Below are 19,616 nucleotides of genomic sequence, written 5' to 3'. Positions count from 1 at the left end.
ACGCTTGTAGCATCCTTAAATCTGGCCAGCCTGCCTTTCTGCCTGACCACCGCCCCCTATTAAAGCCTGGGCCCCAACCGTGCTGCACTCCTGGAAGCTTCCAGAAATCGCACAAAGGAGGTACCTGCTGCAGAAGCAAAGCACAGTCCCTTCCAGGGAGCCCAGATACAGTGCCTTCTAGGCCACCTGCCCCAGTGCACAGACAGCCCCCAGACACGTGTCTCATAGCACAAGGGTCTCTTTATTGTGACGCTCAGTGGAAAACATCTGTAAACCAGCTCACTGTAGCGGTGACAGCGGCAACCATGCTAAGGCACTTTCATTATATAAAAAAGGGCGGGGGGTTCTGTCCACTCCTTTGTGACAGCAACTGGGACCTGAATTCAGAGCTTTTTAGGCATATGTAGCTTTAATATATCTTCATGATTTCTTGAGAGTTTCCTTAAAAAAAAAAAAAAAATGCCTTCTTTGCCATAAGTAAGTCTAAATGCAGCATATACAAAATAGTTAGGAATACAGGGAAATTCAGCCACCAGTGTAGACCAGTGTAGGACAAGCTATTCTCTTCTAGATGTGCTTCTGAAGGAAAGGCAGTGATAAAGACTGGGAATTTTATCACTAATTACAGTGAGAGGGAGAAAAGACAACAATGTTTTCTTTTTCTTTTAAAAATGTCTGTGCAGAGGGCAGCGTCTTGAGTTATACTGAGTCAAGGGTGCTGATCAACTACCCTCGGGCCCCAGTCCTGGCCCTTTCCACTGCTCTGGCTGTCAGACTCGGGACAAGTCCATTAACCATTAAATATATTTGGTCCCCAAGAGTGTTGGGAGAGGCCACTGCTGGCCTTTCCAGCTTGGCCCCTAGGCCCTGCCTGCTCGGCCCAACAGCCCCGCTGCGGCAGGGATGGGCCAAGGAGGGGAAGGGGTCATCATTGCACTTGAGACATTTGAGAAGCAGGAGGGGGACAGTGGCGCTGCCCAGCGGGGTAGGGAGGAAGGCCCTTCCCTCCCCGGCCCTGGCCTCCTGTGCCCTGCACAGAGGTGGACCCCCTGGGTCTGCTCATGTTGGACAACCCAGAGTCCACGGGAGCAGGGGAGCCAGTGGGGCAGAGGGTGTGAGGTCACCGAGTGTGATTGCCAACAGCAAAGGAGGGAGAGGGAAGAGCTGGTGGCGGAGGCGGGGGGAGGAGACAACTCTTCTGGGGCGTCGGGCTAGCCAAGCTCCTTAGTCTGAAGAAAAATAGATTCATAGAAAATTCTCTTGCCCATCCCCGGAGGCCTGCTCCTGCCCTCCTCGCCTCACCATCTTGTGCTCTGTGGCGAGAGGGCAGGAGATCCGGCTGGTCGCTCTGTCCCTGGGCCCGGGCCCAGGACCCTGACTCTTTGGTATCAGATTCGGGGTGGGGGTGGGAGAGGAGCAGCGGGGCTGCAGCAGAGGAAGCCGAACGCCCTCAGGGAGGCCTGGGGGGTGGGTGGGGTGGTGAGGGGGGCCTGAGGTCCCCGGCCTGGGGGGACGAGGTGGGGTCACAGTCACAGCAGTCCCCAGAGGGAGGAGGGGGTGCTGTGGGGGCTGGGGAGGGGAGGCGGAGTCACTGATGTCCGTCTCCGGGCAGCAGGAGAAGAAGAGCCGGTTACTCGGCAGCTCTGGCCTCGGCGGCTTTGGCCTCAGCCCCGTCGGCTTTGCCATCCATCTCATCGTCCGAGCAGTCGCTGGCACCTTTCCGGGCCATTCGGCGGGGCACAACGAATGGCAGGTCCCCACGCCTGGGGGTAGAGGCAGTGGTTAGCAGGGCCGGCCAGGCGGCCACAGCACAGCTCATGTGTTTCAAAGCAACCTCAGAGGAAGACTAGCTCCTGACACCCCACAGGGAGAAGCAATGGGGGGCCTCGGGGTGGGACAGGAGGGCTCACGATAAGGGGGTGACTGAAGCTTCCTGCTTTCACTCCAAACACCAGCAAAAAACTGTCAGGTAATAGCGGCTGATTAAAAGGAGGCCCAGTGGTAAAGAAACCGCCTGCCAGTGCAGGAAATATGGGAGACACGGGTCCGATCCCTAGATTGGGAAGATCCCCTGGAGAAGGAAATGGCAACCCACTCCAGTATTGTTGCCTGGAGAATCCCACAAAGGAGCCTGCTGGACTACAGTCCATGGGGTTGCAAAGAGTCGGGCACGACTGAGCGACTAAACAACAGAAGGAGCCCCAAGAGCAGAAGGAGCCACCTCTGCAAAACACCACACTCTGGTCACACTTGGTACCAAACAGGTGAGATCACGAGACAGAGGCCGACAGTGCAGTGTACACAAACAGGCACCGCTTCCAGTCCCGGAAAAGAAAACCAACAACATAGACACTGACCAGACTGTTGCTTTTATGCTTAAAAAACAAAAAGGATCACTGGGAAAAGGAGGTCAACAATGAGAATCTCGACCAAAAAGGCCCTCTGCCTCAACCATTTCACGCTGCCTGATCGGGACACTCCTTTGAGAAATGCCAAGCAGACCTCTCCGCCTGATCAGGGTTGCAAGATTGACCTGAGCTGTGCCAGGGACTGGCTGGGTGGCCTTGAGCAACTTCTAGTTCACAAAACCTGAAAACGTTCTCAGTGGGTTTAAGGGCCGTGACAGGAACAGACTTTTCAGGCAGGATGGGAATCAATCACCCAGAGAGATCATTCAAAAGGCTGGGCTACAGCCTAGGAGGCCAGAGAACCAGGAAAGGCTCTCTGAAAAGCACTTTTCTGGTGTCAGTAAGTGTGCCCACTGACAGGGCTGAGAAAGGGGACTGAGTTTACAACAGCCTCATGGTCAGAATTCTGCTTTTCAGGACAAAGCAACTTTTTGGAGGCGAAAGGGTCACGCGGCGGGGCGGGTATGGGTGAGGGAGAGGGAGTGGGGCGGGGGGCAGTTGGCGGGGCTCACCTGAGCTTGTTCTTGAGGGAGCTGACCTCGCGGTTCATGGCATCCGCTGTCTCAGTGGCATCCTCCAGCTCGCGCTGCAGTTTCCGGCGGGAGGCATTGGCCCGCTGGGCCTCCTCCTCCGCCTCCTCCAGCTGCCGCTTGAGCTGCTTCAGGCGGGTGGACGCCTTGTCCGCCTGGAGAGACGCAAGGCCAGGGGCCCAGGTCAGGACCCCACATGCCGGGGGCCCACCCCGCTCTCAGCTGCCTCGGGGCAGGGCCCTGCTCCGCCCCGACTCACCTGGTCCTTGTACTGCTCGGCGTTCCTCCGCTCGTCATCCACCTGCAGCAGCACATCCTTCAGCTTCTTCTCGGCCCGACGCACCTGCTTGCAGGCTGCCTGGCGCTCCCTGCGAGGCACCAATACAGTGACTCAGGGGGACCCGCTTTTTGGAGGGTCTGGTGGACAAATCCACAAACTCGCCACCCATGTCTGGGTCTCACTGGCCTGTCCCCTGTAGGGAGGCCTTGATCAATGCTCTTATGAAGGCATTAGGATTGGCCCCATTTCACAGATGAGGAAACTGAGGCTCAAGGAAGTGACACATCACAGAAAGCATATATAAAGCTAGAAAAAAAGAATGACTGATGCCCATTACAACCCGGGTTCAATCCCTGGGTTGGGAAGGTCCCTTGGAGAAGGAAATGGCAACCCACTCCAATATTCTTGCCTGGAGAATCCCATGGACAGAAGAGCCTGGTGGGCTACAATCGATGGGGTCGCAAAGAGTCAGACACGACTGAGTGACTTTCACTTTCAGCCCTAAAGAAGTCTGTCTTGCTGAGCCCACAGATGGGCTGCCCAGGGAGTGGGAACTACCACCTCTCTGATTCAGCCCTGAGAGAGTCACCAGGCTCAACTTTAGAAGTGGGCCGTGGGTTCCTCTTCAAACTCTAAAGCCCTAGCAAAAGGCCCCAGGAGAAAAGATGAGAGCCCCGTTAGGATAGGGGATGGGCACACAGAGAGGCCCGCAGATGGTACTGGGTGGCGGGCGAGGGACACCCACTTGGTCTCGTTGTCCAGCTGCTCCTCCAGCTGTGCGATCTTGGCCTCCAGGGCAGCGATGGAGGCCTTGTACTTGGACTTGACGGTGCCCTCCATCTCCTGCAGCTTGACCTTGAGCTCCTTGTTCTGGCGCTCCAGCTGCTGCCTTGCGTTCTCGTTCTTCTGGGTATGGCTGCGTTCCAGGTTCAGGTCTGTGTTGAGCTGGTCGATCTGTGGGAAGAAGGGCTGGTAAACTCAATGAAGGCAGGGACCCTCATCACCAGACCCTCCTGGAAGAGGGAGCTGCCCAATGGGAAGGGTTCAGAAGCAGCTCGACCCCCAAAAGAGAGGAACCAAGGAGACGGTGCAGGCACCAGGATGTCCTCCTCTAAGCATCAGATGGATGGCTTCTGCTGGGGGGCCCGGTGGGAGGGAGGCCCAACAGCCCACCTGCAGGTTCGCCTTCTTTAGCCTGTCGTTCACCAGCTCCGTGTTGCCCTGCTCCTCTTCCAGCTCCTCCTCCAGCTGTGCAATGCGGGCCTCCAGCCGCCGCTTCTCCTCCAACGCCAGGGCGCTGGAGAGGGTGGAGAAAGGTAAGAGTGGCTAAGCTGGAGCGGGGAGCCCCCACACCCACCACCTCCTCCAGTGGACACGCCACGCTTGCCCCAGCTCACCCCTTGCCGCTGCTGTTGGCTATCTCGTCGGCCAGCTCGTCCCGTTCCTGCTGGGCCTGGCGCTTGGCGCGCTCGGCGGCTGCCAGCTCCTGCCATGGGAACCCGGAACGTGACCCATGGGGGTCCCCACAGCCGACAGCCTCCACTTTCCATTCCCAGTACTCTGAGCCCCTGGCCTCCTCTTCTCAAACCCCTTTCCCAGGCCTGCCTCCTCCATGAAGCCCATTCTCATGAGCCCCCCTGAGGTCACAGCTTAGGCACCATATGTTTACATAGCCCCCACACCTAAGTGCTAAAAATTAAGCCAGGGGTGTTGTAATAAATAAGAAATCACCCTGGCCTGATGGAATGCTGGTCCCTCTGCTTTCCAACGAGACAGGAAGCAGGGGCGACAGGACAGAGATACGAGTTAAGGCCAGGGTGCCGGGGCTCTGAAAGCCAGACGGGCAGAGGGCTTCACCCTGAGGCTGAGGCGGCCTCACCAGAAACCAACAAGTGCAAGAGGGCACAGCCAGTCTTGACAGGAAACCTGGCTACCTGGCCCAGTCAGGAGCAGAACTCGGTTGCCAGCATCCTCTCTGCAGAAGATGGCCTAGAGCCTGGGGAATGCTTTCACAACCAGCCTTGCATGAGGCAAGAGGCCGCCAGGGGACATTCAGTGCAGGAAGCCTCTGGGAGGGCCCCCTGCTCGCCAGGCAGCAAGTCACAGTGGGCACAGAGCCCCGTCCTGTACAAGGGAGTCGGCCCCAAATGGTGACAATTTAATTCACACACAATTTAATCACACCAGGGAGGCTTCCAACTTAATGAAACCTTGCACGGCAACCTTTCAGAAAACAAGAACCAGCCCTGCCCACGCCTGGAGCTTGGCCCATTTTTCAAGGCTTTCCCCGGTGACCCAGGCTGGTGAGTGGAGGCTCTGGGCTGCCACCTGCTGGTCAGAGGGTGCACTGCACCCGGCCCACCTCCTGCAGCTGGATCATCTCGGCCTCCATGCTCTTCAGCTTCTTCTCATTCTCCTTGGCCTGCGCCAGGATCTCCTCGCGGGAGGCGCGCGCGTCATCCAGCTCCCGCATGTAGTCCTTCATCTGGGCCTGGGGGCAGGGAGGAGAGGCTTGGCACCACCACCCCAGCCACTCCCGTGCACCACCCACCAGAAGACACCCCACCAACCCCAGCCCCAGCCCCAGAAGACACCTCACCAACAGGGACCGGTGGCTGGTTCTCAGCCTGCACCCATGTTCAGCTCACACAGTTATCAAAGGGCAGGAGGGAAGACAAAGCGTCTCTATTCTACACCACTGGCAGTCTTCTGACCGTTAGGGTTTACAAAGGACACCTGTTAGGCCCTGGGTGTGTGTTAGTCCAGCTGCATTTCTGTTTACTTTCTACCACTTCTGGTCGACTTGGATCCCACGCTCCAAGTCAAGGGCCACCTGCCAGGTTAGCTCCAGCCACAAGGCATAAGCCTATGTCCTTTGTTCTCCTGTGATTCATTCTAACTCTAAAGATCTTGGGAAATACTTTTCCCCCCTCCATTTCTTTTGTAGGTAAATCCCAAACTGGGATTCCCCAGGCCCAAGGGTACAAGCCTCGTTGTGTGTGGCCAGGTGGTACCAGCTAAACTAGCGCCATCTATGCATCTACGGCGCACGATCTTGCCAGCACCAGATGTTGACATGTGTTATCACTGCTGGTTTGCGGGGTATAATGAGGCATCTCAGAGCTGGTTTTTTTTTTTTTTAACTTGTTATTTTTAATTATTGACAAGGCCAAGCATGTGTTCTGTTTCTGGACTGCTGCACTGATTCATCAGCTTGGAACCTTCTGTCACTGTCCATTAAGGCTGGATTGAGTCATGTCTGGCTTATTCTAGAAAACTGCCACCAAGTGACTAAGTAACTATAACGCCATTGCACTTTTAGCTTTACACTTGTTTCTTTGTTTGATGTGAAGTCAACAACTTTTGACTACTGCAAGTTTGCTTCTGACTATAATATTTTGTCTCCACTCGGCCTCTGGGTCTGCATCTGTGTAGCAGCAATAGTGTTAGTCTCTAAGTCACGTCCGACTCTGCGACCCCATGGACTGTAGCCCACCAGGCTCCTCTGCCCATGGAATTCTCCAGGCAAGAATACTGGAGTGGGTAGCCATTCCCTTCTCCAGGGGATCTTTCCTACCCAGGGATCAAACACAGGTCTCCCACCTTGCTGCTGCTGCTAAGTCGCTTCAGTTGTGTCCGACTCTGTGTGACCCCATAGATGGAAGCCCACCAGGCTCCCCCGTCCCTGGGATTCTCCAGGCAAAAATACTGGAGTGGGTGGCCATTTCCTTCTCCAATGCATGAAAGCGAAACGTGAAAATGAAGTCGCTCAGTCGTGTACGACTCCTAGAGACCCCATGGACTGCAGCCCACCAGGGTCCCCCATCCATGGGATTCTCCAGGCAAGAGTACTGGAGTGGGGTGCCATTGCCTTCTCCACTCCCACCTTGCAGGCAGATTCTTTACCACTGCGCCACACCCAAGACCTTCAGGGTGGCACTTCCCAGCACTCACAGGCCAGCCCAGCAGTGTTCAGTCCCGTGCTGGGCCCAATGCTGCCATGTGCAGCTGGATCAGACCATCCTGAGCTCACCTGCAGCTTCCGAAGCTGCTTGATGGCTTCGTCCCGGTTCTTGTTGGCTGAGTCGATGTGGGCCTCCAGGTCCTTCAAGTCCATCTCCAGCTTCTTCCGAGCGGCCACAGCTATCGAGCGCTGCTTCCTCTCATCCTCCAACTCGGCCTCCATCTCCCGCACCTGGGGAGGTGCCGACAGCTCAGGGGGCCGGACGGACCCAAAGATACTGCCTCAGCTCAAGGCCCAGGTGGGCTTGGTCCAGTCCCAGGGAGTCCACAGGGCCTCCAGGGCACAGTGAGGATTACTGACCATAAAACCCTGGTAGAGGGGGTCAATGACCCCCAGGCAGAGAACTAGGACGCAAGGATGTGGAGGACACTCCCACAGACCAGTGGAAGGAGAAAGGAGCCCCCAAACTCGGGCACCCCTGCGCGCCTCTGCCCAGGGAGCAGGCAGGCCCTCCGCACCTGTTTGACCAGCTGCTTTCTCTTCTCCTCGCTCTGCTCGTCACGGCCCTGCAGGTCCCTCTCGAACTGGGCCTTCATGGCCTGCAGGTTGACCTCCAGCCGCAGCTTGGCGTCCTCGGTGGCCTGCAGCTCGTCCTCCAGCTCCTCAAGTTGCGTCTTCATCTCCTCCACCTGCTGCTCCAGGGCCCGCTTGGACTTCTCCAGCTCATGGACCTGTCACCAGGGGTTCTGGTCAGGACCAGAAGGGTGCTAGGCCCCAAGGGGAGCCAGGCCCCCAGGTCCCTGGCCCCAGTGTCTGTGAGGCCCTAACTCTTGGTGTCTGGAGGCCGCCCCCCACCCCAAGAGCCGGCCACAGGCTCAGGGACTCACGCTCTTGCCCACGTCATCCTTAGAGCTCATGAGGTCTTCCATCTCGGCGCGGAACTGCTTGTTGAGCCGCTCCAGTTCTGCCTTCTGCTCCATGGCCTCCTCCAGCGCCCGGGCCAGAGACAGCGCCTTGGTCTCCTTCTCCCGGGCCTCTGCCTCTGCCCGGTCACGCTCCTCCGCATACTTGGCAGAGATGGTCTTCTCCTCGGCCAGGAGCTGGGAGACAGGCAGGCACCATGAGTGTGAGCAACGGGCTCTCGGAAAGGGTCAAAGCCTGACCGACAACAGCCTCTGCCCGAGGCAGGGTGTCTGCAGACGGACGGGAAGAGGGGCTGATGCACTGGCGGCACCCACCTGGTCGAACTTCTTCTGCTTCTTCTCCAGGTTGGAGACGCTCTGCCGCTGGTGGTCGAGATCCACGAGCAGGTCATCCAGCTCCTGCTGCAGCCGCGTCTTGGTCTTCTCCAGCTTGTCGTAGGCAGCCACCTTCTCCTCATAGCGCTGGCTCAGCCCCTCCAGGTCCTTCTGCAGCTTCCTCTTGGCCTCCTCAGCCGTCTCCAGGCACCCCACGCTATCATCCATCTTCTTCCTCATGTCGGTGACCTGGGCGGGAGCAAGGGGTAAGGAGGATCCAGTTGGCATCTGCTCCAGGAGCTGGGCTGCCACTGCGAGCAGAGTTATGGGGCACCAACTCAGTTATGGAAACAGCTTCCCAGCCGCTCCGCTATTCCTCTGGGACCAGGGAAATGGGACGTTCCACAGAGTGCAGGTGTCTAGCACACGGAGCCCAAGGCAGGTGGACACGCAGGTCAGCTTGGAAAGGCCACTCAACCCTGACCTGACCAGCCACTTGTACCAAGACTGAGCCCCAGAGTAGGGAGCCTCCATCCCTCCCCTCTCCCAGGCAGCAGCCTGGCATCCGCCGCCCACAGGTGTCCACCCTTGCAGCCCCCTCCTCCCACCCGGACACACAGCTGCCACCGCAGGAACGCGCTCCCTGTCCCCACCCAGGTGTGGACCCGACTCCGTGCCCTCCCCTAAGCTGGTGCAGATCTCTGGGCACATTTAAGTCCTAAGATAGGATCCACAAGAGGGCTCTCCATCTATCTTTGGCCCCAGATCCTTTCAGGGTCTAGAGAAGACCACGGCCTCCTTTCCATGATGATGTTATAACAGGCATAAAGCGGAATATGTAGGACTACCAAGAAACCACTGTAAGAGTGCAGTTGTCAGGTATTTTTTTAAGACAATGGTTCAGTAACCAGTGTGCTTCTTTAGCACAGCAGAGAGCAGGCTCTTGAGCGGCGAGGAGCACAGTGACCGTCCCAAAGCCTGGCCTCAGCTCAGACACAATGACCAGTGGTTTCCACTCAACAGGCCACAGGCGCTGCTACCGTCACGGCTTGTTGCCCACATTCATAAGGGAACAGAATGCTGACGGTCAGCTGGAGGCTGGTGAAATGAAGATGAACTCCAGCCAAGTTCAAGGATCCCTGAATTCTCCTTGGGGGCCCCAGGAGTAAGCCCAGGTCTGGGGAGGGCAGGAGCTCCCCGAGGGAAGGCAGCCAGCTTGGGGAGGCCTGGCTGTGCTTCCAGGTCCAGGTGGCTACCCAACCAGAAGCTCCCCAGCCTGCAGGCTCCGACCACCGTTTCCGGGGCAATCTGAGGGGAGCCAGCTCCGAACCTGGGCGTGGAGGGTGGAGATCTGTTTCTCCAGGTTCCGCTTGGCCTCCTCCTCCTCCTCCAGCTGCTCCTTGAGAGAGTTCTTCTCATCCTCCACCTGCTTCAGCTTGGTGCTCAGACTCAGCTTCTGCCGGTTCTCCTCCTGCAGCAGCTCCTGCTCAGCGGACAAGGGGGGCCAGGGCTCAGGACCCACACTGTCGGAGCCTTGTGGTCCCCATGCTTTCGGTGGGACAGAGAAGCAGGCCCCAGATTAGGGGGCAGCCAACAAAGATCTGGCAGGGAGCCAAGAGGTCCCAGAGAGCCTGGGGATGCTGGGGAGGACACTGTGAGGAAGACCCAGAGGCCTGGCAGCTGACGCCGTGTGGGCACAGGGTCCTCCCAGGATAAGAACAGCTGTGGGGGGCCCATCGCTGCCCTTACCTGCGTGTCCTGCAGCTGTGACTCCAGAGCAGAGAAGTCCTTGGTGAGCTTGCTAGACTTGCTGTCCGACTGAGTGAGAAGACCTGTCGCATTGTCCAGCTCGACCTGTGCGTGGACAGGAGACAAAGCCCCGTGAGCTTGACCAGGATTGCTCGGGGCCCACCTTGGCTCTCTCAGCCATGCTGACCGGAGCCACAGGCTGAACCCCGGGGGGCTCACAGATGGGCCGGGTCATGGAGAGAGAGAGAGAGAGAGAGAAAAGACCAGGGGCCCTGGCAGCATGGCCAGGACCCAGGCAGTCCAGCGGGGCCTCACCTGCAGCTTGGAGACCTTGTCAGCGAGCTCTGTGCGCACACGCTCTCCCTCGGTGAACTTCACCTGCAGCTCCTGCAGCTGGGCCTCCACCTTCTTGCGCTTGTGCTCGGTGTCCGCCTTGCCCTGCTGCAGCACCTTCACCTCGTTGGCCAGCTCCCCTCGCTCATTCTCCAGGGTCTGCTTGGCCTTCTCGAGGTTGGCTTTCACCTGCGAGGGGAGAAAGCAAAGACATAAAAGGGGGAGCCTGTGACATGAGGCTGGTTTTCCCAACATCATCAAAGAGCCAGTGGAGCCAGACCCAGAATCTGCTGCCCTGCAGCAAAAGCGACACTGGGCAAGTCCAGGGGGCAGCGAGCTGGCGAGGGCCATGGACTTGGAGGGCTCAGGCCTGATGTGGACTCATCTCCCAGCTGGAACAGGACGCCTGGCGCGTGGCCTCACCTCTGAGGACCACGGCTCCCCTGGCTCTCAAAACCATCTCTGCCTGGCCTCCCGCACAGGGAATGTCCAAGGGCAAGACATTGTCATTGCTGATGTTAAGTTTTTAGAATTATTTTCATAAGCTTAGGGAAATTATAATTGGTCATAGTTAGACTTCCAGGAAAGCCTCTTAGAAATTTGATGTTTACCGTAACACTGAAATGTTCTTCCAAAAAATATAAAAGCCAAGTTTACAGAACAAACACAATCCCAATCTATTCTATATCAAGCCAGTCACAGTATCAAAGGCAAGTTCAAGGGTAAACTGGACCCCAAGTGCATGCAAAAAGCTTTTTGAGTGAAAACAGCTAGAGGAAAAGGCAAGGCTTCAACCTGCCCAGAACCAGGAGGAAGTCAAAGGGAAACAGAGGAACAAGGCATGTTTCTGAAAATATTGTACAGGCTGCCACGCAGAAGAGCCTCTGTCTTCTCAGGCTGCCAACAAGGGTGGCTGTGAGCTGGAAACCACAGGAGGCAGGACTGGGCTTGTTCAGGAACTGCCTGGTCACAGTCCCCTGGCTGAGAAACCAGCCGGGTCAACATCCCCAGGGTTCTCCCTGAAGATTCCAGCTGACCATGTGTTGGAGGTGTTCTAGAGAAGGGCTGGGCTTCAGAAAAGGGACGCAATGGCCCTCTGAAACTTTAGTTTCAGAGTCACTCCAATTCCATGACACTTTCTAGTCTGGCAGGGTGTTGAACAGAATAATGACGGTAATAATAAGACTAGAACAACTTACTGAGCCCTTACCGACTATGCACTGTCACATGTTACCAACTCCAACTCTCACGTAATTGTTTGAAACGGGCTCTCACTAGCCTCTCTCATAGAAGAGGAAACTGAAGCAGAGATGGACCTGTATGCGCCCCCAACTCACACAGTCAGGAAGGGCTGGAGCCTGGACTACACGAGGGTCCTCCAACCCTCCCCACCGGCCCACAGTGGCCGAGCCTCACGGAGCCAGTCCCGGGGGGCCCACGCACCCGCTTCGTCTGCTCCAGCTGCTCAGCCAGCTCCTCCACGGCCTGCGAGTGCTTCTGTCTCATGTCCTGGATCTGGGCCTCATGGGTCCTGGCCTCCTCCTCAAGGGTCTTCTTCAGGATGTTCACTTCTTGTTCACGTTTGGACCTGAACAGAGAAACGCCTTCAGGAGGGAGGCCAGGGCCCAGGAGCAACGCTGCCCTGGTGGCACAGAGTCCACAGTAGGGAGCACTGGCCATTCCAGGCAGCTTTCTGCCTGCTGACTTCCCTCCTCAGCGTCCGTCCTATAGCGCAGGCTCACACACTTTTTTTCTTTTATTTAAAAAAAAAAAAAAAAAAAAGTAATGTAGGCCTTTTATGCAAGGAATTGGATTTTATTCTAAATATAGGGAGCCAGGAGTAATTTATAAGATTTTTTTTTTTGGCTGCACCACAAAGCATGCTGGATCTTAGTTCGCCTACCAGGGATTGAACCCATGCCCCCTGCAGGAGAAGTGCAGAGTCCTAACCACTAGAGAGCCAAGAAGTCCCCACAGACATGCCTTGTAGGGCTTCTGTAGCCTTCCAGCCTTAAAGCCCACCCTTGCCTCAGCCCAACTCCAAGCCAAGTTCTTCAACTCTAGAGAGAAGCTGCCGAGGCCCCATCAGCTTCCATCTATTCTTGTTCCGTCACTAAGTCATGTCTGCCTCTTTGCAACTCCATGGACTACATCACACCAGGCCTCCCAGTCCCTCACTATCTCCTGGAGCTTCCAGGCTCCATGACAACAGGCCACACTGTGTGTGTATAGAGGCCCTGGGGTCCCCTCTCTGAGGCCAGGGCCCCCCTTTCCCTGCACCAGCACCCCCATCTTCAGTGACCAGGCAGTCAGCCTCAAGGCACACCTGAGCTCCTGCTGCGCAGCTGTGGAATCCAGAGTGTCCTCCAGCTCCGTTTTCAGAGCCTCCAGCTCTTCCCCGAGGTCTCGTTTCTGCTTCTCGGCTTTATTCCTAGCAGCACGCTCAGAGTCCAGGTCTTCTTGGAGTTCCGAAATCTGAGATTCCAGCTCCCGGATCTTCTTCAGGGCCATGTTCTTCTGGGTGGTTTCTTCTTCCACTCTGCCAAAGAGAGCACCAACGTCAGGAGGAGGTCGCTGTCACCGTCAGAGAGCAGAGCCTGCAGAAAAGACTTAGAGAGGTGCGGCCGAAGCCACTCCTGCTGGTGACAATCATAGCCCCTTAGGAGCTCTTCTTGGCAAAGACACTGAGGCATCCGGAAGACTTAAGGGCTATTCCACTTGGAGAATTCAAAAGCCTCATGGAGCAGAAATTTCATTTCCCAAATTAAGCTTCAGTGCTTTAAACATTTTTTAAAAATTGAAATGTTAAATGAAAAAAAATAAAAGGAAAGCTGTAAACTAGCTTCCCAGACAACAGTGGAGCGCATGCCTGCAGTTCACTGATGCACCAAGAACCACAGCAGGAAGCCTGCTGAGAACACAGGCACTGGCCATCCAGCCTGATGCTCTGACCCTCACCTGGCCAGGGCGGCCTGGAGCTCCTCCTCCTTCTTGGCCAGCTGCATCTTGAGCTCGGCGATCTGAGCCTGCAGCTCGGCGATCTGGTCATTGAGGTCTGTGGAGTCTCCTTCCAGCTTCCGGCGGGTCTTCTCCAGCTCCTGGCGCTGCTTCTCCTCTCTTCGCAGGCGTTCTGAGAAGGAAGAGCAGAGAGAAGCCAACAGAGTCTTCAGTGATTTCTCTTTGTCTTCAAATCTTACATAAAATACCAGGCTTCACAGGGAGCAGCTGCAGTGTCCCATGTCTGGAGGGCAGTGGCTGGATGCCACAGGCCCCAGGAGACCTGCTTGCCACCCCAGCTCCTGGCAGCAAGGCCCTCGAGTGGTGGATGCCCCGGCAACCCCAAGTCCAACAGTCCCTGCGTCCCACCGCTTACCCTCCAGATCGGTGATCATCGCCTCATGCTTGTTCTTGAGTTTGGCGAGGCTCTTCGATTTCTCCTCCTCTTCCATGAGGTTGGTGGTGAACTCGGCTATTCTGTCTTCCAGCAGCTTCTTCTCCTGGGGTGCGAGGGTGGGTCAGGGCTTAAAGTTAGTTGAGTGCAGAAGGCACTGGGTCTCCTCAAGCACAACCCACCCAGGCACTGAGGTCTGAATGGAGGGGCAGGGCCTTAAACACCTGGCCAAGTGCATTAGGATTTCCCAAATCAAAGGGGTCATTTTTAAAGTCACTAGCTCCTCTGAAACAGCTGGGTAAGCTTCCTTAGGACCCATAAGTGGGGTACCCAAGCCCTTTCCTGCATTACCCCTTTCTGCGCAGATAAAAAGACCTCCCAGGTGATGGTGTCAGTGAGAGAACTTGGGGCAGAGGGCGCTACCTTCTTGATGCCTGTGACCTCGCCCTTCCTCATCCCCTAAAGTGCCCCTGCTCTTCTCACTTTGTCTTCAAATCTTACATAAAATACCAGTCTTCACAGGGAGCAGCTGCCATGTCCCATGTCTGGAGGGCAGTGGCTGGATGCCAGGAGACCTGCTTGTGTGGCCACCACCGGAGTCCTAATTCCACAACAGCGACCACACAGCCCGTTTACTCCCCATGTCGCAGGGTTCTGGACAGCCGTCCTGCCCTGTGAAGCTGGCCACCCCCATCCTCCGGAGATGAAGGTCAGCATCCTGACGGGGTCTCTCCCACTCCTCTAAAGTGATGCCCAGCTATCATCTGTGGCCAGGAAGACACTGACAGGGGCCCAGCCACCGGCTTCACCTTGGCCAGCTTGCAGTTCTGGTCCTCCATGATGATCTGGTCCTCCTCCAGCTTCTTTAGCTTGGCCTCGGTGGTCACCTTCTCCAGTTGAAGCTTCTGCCGGGCGCTCTCCTCCTCCTCCAGCTGCTCCTCCAGTTCCTGCCGCGAAGCCAGGGCAACCGTAAGTAGATAGGATGGGGTCCAGCACCCACGTGTGGGGTCACGTATTTAAAACTGGGGTGCGGGGATGAGAACCCCAGGTCCCGATTCAAACACAGGGTCATGTGTTCTGAGGGGCCACCTCTAGTGAGTGTCCACCCTCAGCTCCTCAGACCAGCTGGAGTGATCACAGAGGAGGGGAATTAAATCAGATTCAATGCTCGGCGGGGAAGTGCTCATGAACACCTGACAGGTGTCAGAAAAATTGAGCCAGGGAATTCCCTGGCAGTCCAGTGGTTAGAACTCTGAGCTCTCGCTGCCAAGCGCCAGGGTTCAATCCCTGGTCGGGGAACTAAGATCCCACAAGCCACAGAGCATAGCAAACAAACAAACAAAAAAAAACCTGCCTCAAAGAGAACACTCCCCAAGGCTGCCCCCAGGACACAGACTGTCCTCCCATAGCACTTGGGATGTCCCTGCTCCCCACCCACCCTGTCCCCCACCCCCTCCTGGGTCCGGCCCAGCCCCTCCTCCAGGCACCTGGATGTTCTGCTGCATCTTCTTCTTCTCGGCCTGCAGGTGTTGGCATCGCTCTTCCTCCTCCTCCACCCTAGCCTCCAGGTCATGGCAGATCTCTTCCAGCTCCTGCTTCTTGGCCGTCAGACGGGCACGGAGCTCTTCAGCCTCGGCACACAGTTCCGTTTCCGCCTGGAGCTGCTCCTGTAGCTGCAGTTTCTCAGCCATGAGCTGTGGGAACACGAGGGAAATGTGAACTCTGACGGCTGCTTGCAGGCTGCCTGTCCCCATGGGAGAGCTGGCCCCCAGCAAAGGCTCCATCTCAGGATGCTTAAGCTGCCAGGCATGTCTAAACATCACATCCTGCATCGAGGAAATTACCCCCAAATTTCCCTTCAATGCCAAGTTTATGCTCTGTCTACTGGGGCTTCCCTGGTGGCTTAGTGATAAAGAATCTGCCTGCAATGCAGGAAACCCGGGTTCAATCCCTGGGTTGGGAAGATCCCCTGGAGCAGGGCATGGCAACCCACTCCAGTATTCTTGCTTAGAGAATCCCATGGACAGAGGAGCCTGGCACGCTGTAGTCCGTAGGGTTGCACAGTCAGACACAACTGAAGCAGCTAAGCAGTAGCCCTGGTGGCCAGCAGGAGGCAGCACTACGTGGGCCGAGTCTGCAGATACCCACCTGGGACTGAAGGGTCTCCATCTCTGAGAGTCTGTTCTCAGCAGCCAGCTGCTTCTCCCGCACCTTCACCAGCTCCTCCTCCTTGGCCATCATCTCCTCCTCCTGCCGGCTCACCTGCAGCAGCGGCTTGACCTAGGAGAGGAGGTGGAGGAGACAAGCTCAGGGAAAGAGCCCCATCCAGGCTGAGAGTTGGGGGCTTTCTCCTCACTTGGGGAAGCGCCAGGGCACGAGAACAAGGGGCAGGCAGGACCCTGGGCAGAGCAGGTATGCCCGGGTACAGCTTTTCAGGAAATCAATCTGGTGCTGTGCATCATAGGCCTCTGACCCACTAATTACAGTTCGGGGAAACTAGCCCTGTATGTGCATGAAGATTTTCAGGACAGCATTGTTTACAACAGTGAAAATTTAGCAAAGAGATAAAGATCCACCACTGGAAAAGTAGCCAGATAAATTATGATACATCTCTAGGCAACAGTACGCTTTTAAAAAATTATGCTTATGAAAAAATTTTAAATGGAAAACGCAAAAAAAAAAAAAAAATGTTTACACAAGTCAAAAAGCTCAGCTATGTAAGAAGGTGTATGGTTTACACAGCAGAGATTTAATGGGAATGTTTTTAAAAAAAGGGAATAAATATTGAAACATCTATTCAATATTGATGTTGGCTCAAGGTTGAATGGATTATAGATGAATTTTTACTTTCTTGTTTATCCTTTTTGTTGGTATGGTATTTTGCAGGTACCACAAATTATGTACCATAAACAAAAGTAGCCTGACCAACTTTAAATACAAGAGAATTTTTTTGTAAAGGCTGGGGAGGACCTAGCCACCGGGTACAGACCACGGTTTCCTGAGTGGGCAGCACTGTCACGACACGGGGCCGTGGTGGGCAGGCAGGGCCTGGACAGCCCGGGAGCTGCCCCTGGAGCCGCCCCAGCCCCGCCCCGCAGCACCTCGGCAATCCACGCCGGACACACACCCCAGCTCACGCCCCTCAAGACCCCACAGGCAGGACCGTCCCCGGCTCAAGTTCTGGGCCCGGGGACACGAGGGCAAAGTGCCAGCCCCGGGGCCTGAGCCCCGCAGGAGGCCAGCGTGAGGCCGGCTCGTCCCTCTGCCACGCGGGGCCCCTCCAGACCCACCTTGGTGAACAGCCGCCACCACTGCCAGTTGCGCAGCTTGAGGTAGGCGGCGCAGTTCCTCTGCAGGACCTTCATGGCCGTCAGCTGCTGCTGCCGCTTGGCGAAGGCCCTGTGGGGTGAGGGTCACCGTCAGCGCCTCCAGGCGGGGGCCGGCCAACCTCCCTGCCCACAGTCCTGACCTCGCTCCTGGGGGCTTTTCTGGAGGGACTGACCCCTGCTGGGAGCACTTCAAAATAGATGTGGGGGGAAGGAGGCAGGCTTGGGGTTGAGTCCTACAGGTGACCTCGCAGAGGTGACCAGGACAAGGTCACAACCACCTTCCTTCACTAAAGGGTAAGTGAGGTCGCTACAGAGTCAAGTGTAACCACTGGTCATTAAGGCCACCTGTCGACTGCAACTCCCCACCCTCGTGTCACCCACAATCTTGGGGCTTTTGTTTGGGGAGAGAATGTCAGCAGATCATGTCCTGCAAACGTGCATCTGCCCAAACACCCACACTCATGCTCTCTTCACAACGCTCAGAGCTCAGGCTGGAACAGATGCCCCAGAGCCCAGACACAGAGGAGTCAAGGGGCAAATGTGAAGCTGCCCCGCCCACTGTCCTGCATAAGTCAGCCCCTGACCCCACAGGAGCTGCTGGAACTCAAGGGCACCTCCTCCCCGGAGCTCAGGGTCCTCTGGGGACAGCCGGCTCTGGGTGTCACCCCTACAGGAGGGACACAGGGAGGAACAGTGGGAGGCAGAGGTTTTCTTGGAGGGAAAATCTGAACACAGTCACCCCTCCCTCCTGCTCACTTTAAACCTCAGGCAGAAATCCAGGAAGCAGGGGGCAAGGAAAGCTATGTGGGTCTCCCTAGGGGACACCTCCTGCCATGAGGGTGCCCAGGCCCTGCTTCCTCAGTACCCTCTGCTACAGGAGAGCTGGGGGTCCCGAGCAAGGTGTGAGTGTCCCGGGACTCACTTCCTGGCCAGGTAGCCCCTGCAGCAGGCCTGGAAACCAATGATGACGTCCGTGATCTTCAGGTCCCGCTCCTCCTCCAGGTGGGCCAGCACGCCGGCCCGGAAGAAGACCTTGCTCTGCCCGATGCGGTACAGATTGCTGTCGAGCTCCAGGGCTTTGATCTAGAGGAGGAGAGCCGGCTGCTGAGCACCGGGCACCCCAGCCACCACAGAGCCCTGGAGCAAGGCCAAGGCCAGGGAAGGGGCCTGGAGCTGGGGCAGGCCCTGTTGCTTGTGGGCAGCCTTCTCTTGGTGCAGGGAAAGTGGAGCTGGGGAAACGCTGGTACGGGGAAGGTGGGGGCCAGCAAGGGACAGGTAAGGAGTCAGACTTGCAGGGAAACACAGGATCTCAGCCCTGAAGGGACCCTGTAGGTCTCTTTCTTCTCTGCACCCCCTCACTACAAGCCTGTTCTACAATCACCCAGTCAGGTCACCCTCTGAGCAGAGTTGGTCAAGCATCATTGCTTGTCCAGGCCCAGCACCAACTCCAGCTCAGACCAGGATCAAATACTAACTAGGTGACCCCAGACCTTAACCTCTGTGGGCCCACATTTCCGCCGCTGTAAAATGGAAATGGTTTCTTTAATTAAAAGATAAGTTAATAAAGCAAATAAATAGCACTTCCTTCCTAGCAGAGCTGTGGGAATGAAACCAGAGAAGGCACACAAGGCACTGAGCATGGGGTCACACATGGGACCATTGCTGAATGAGCTTTAGGCAATGTGTCGTTACCATCACAGGGCTGTTTCGGTACAGTAACAAGGTTCTCTTATTAAGCCCACTGGTAACAGTCTGTCTGTCCATCTGTTTGCCTGGGAGAGAGGGGATTTGGAACAAGCTCCAAAAGGCAAAGCCTTGAACAGGGTAAGAGGAATCTCGGGCCCTTGATGCCCAACGAAAGGCCCTGCAGGTCTGGAAGAGGCCCTGGGAGAAGGGCAGGCCAGGGAGGGCAGAGCCATCGCCGGGTACCCCACCTCCCGTCATGACGAGCCTGGCCAACTGTCTTCCCTACAGAGCTGGACAGAGGAGACCTGCTTATGTCTAAAAGGGGGACAGCCCTCACTGACCAGCAGCTGAGTCTCCGAAGAAACAGTGACCCAAACACGAACTAGGGGCGCACCTCTGTCCTTCACACCTCCCTTCCCCTGGGTGACAAGCATCGCAGAGCAGAGACCCGTGTCTCCTCCCTCCCTCTCTAGGCTCCACCTCCCTGTCCCTTACAGGGCTGCTCCAAACAAAGGTGGTATTGAATTTTTCTTCCCTTTTCTCTTTCCTCCCTGATGCCCACTCCAGCCCACCCTCTGCTGACTCTTTGGCAAAGATGCAAAGTAAAGAAAGCAGGGGGCGCTGGCTGCTGACCCTGGATACATGAGACCCAGCCAGATGCCTGCCTGCAAAGCAGAAAAATGACCAAGTGGGTAGAGCCCCACCTTG

General features: G+C 56.5%; 1 protein-coding gene across 1 annotated transcript in view; it reads right to left on the bottom strand.

The window, feature by feature from the left end:
* Positions 1-222: 222 nt before the first annotated feature.
* Positions 223-19,616, bottom strand: part of MYH9 (myosin heavy chain 9) — an 85,706-nt gene continuing 66,312 nt past the window's right edge. Inside the window, exons 19-41 of the mRNA XM_055574249.1 lie at positions 18,145-18,305; positions 17,184-17,292; positions 16,042-16,173; positions 15,381-15,587; positions 14,703-14,840; positions 13,876-13,999; positions 13,461-13,632; positions 12,829-13,041; positions 11,946-12,090; positions 10,485-10,691; positions 10,170-10,274; positions 9,751-9,903; positions 8,421-8,669; positions 8,070-8,282; positions 7,701-7,913; positions 7,252-7,413; positions 5,581-5,709; positions 4,616-4,704; positions 4,392-4,515; positions 3,964-4,172; positions 3,198-3,306; positions 2,921-3,093; positions 223-1,763 (exon numbers count right to left, since the gene is read on the bottom strand). Coding sequence (XP_055430224.1) covers positions 1,631-1,763; positions 2,921-3,093; positions 3,198-3,306; positions 3,964-4,172; positions 4,392-4,515; positions 4,616-4,704; positions 5,581-5,709; positions 7,252-7,413; positions 7,701-7,913; positions 8,070-8,282; positions 8,421-8,669; positions 9,751-9,903; positions 10,170-10,274; positions 10,485-10,691; positions 11,946-12,090; positions 12,829-13,041; positions 13,461-13,632; positions 13,876-13,999; positions 14,703-14,840; positions 15,381-15,587; positions 16,042-16,173; positions 17,184-17,292; positions 18,145-18,305 — 3,669 coding nt within the window. The 3' untranslated portion in view covers positions 223-1,630. The remainder of the gene's footprint in view (positions 1,764-2,920; positions 3,094-3,197; positions 3,307-3,963; positions 4,173-4,391; positions 4,516-4,615; positions 4,705-5,580; positions 5,710-7,251; positions 7,414-7,700; positions 7,914-8,069; positions 8,283-8,420; positions 8,670-9,750; positions 9,904-10,169; positions 10,275-10,484; positions 10,692-11,945; positions 12,091-12,828; positions 13,042-13,460; positions 13,633-13,875; positions 14,000-14,702; positions 14,841-15,380; positions 15,588-16,041; positions 16,174-17,183; positions 17,293-18,144; positions 18,306-19,616) is intronic.

Source organism: Bubalus kerabau, chromosome 1 (assembly GCF_029407905.1).
Source record: "Bubalus kerabau isolate K-KA32 ecotype Philippines breed swamp buffalo chromosome 1, PCC_UOA_SB_1v2, whole genome shotgun sequence".
In the NCBI taxonomy this organism is placed as follows: domain Eukaryota; kingdom Metazoa; phylum Chordata; class Mammalia; order Artiodactyla; family Bovidae; genus Bubalus; species Bubalus kerabau.
The sequence above is the reverse complement of the archived record's forward strand: the minus strand, read 5'-3'. Positions and strand labels throughout refer to the sequence as shown.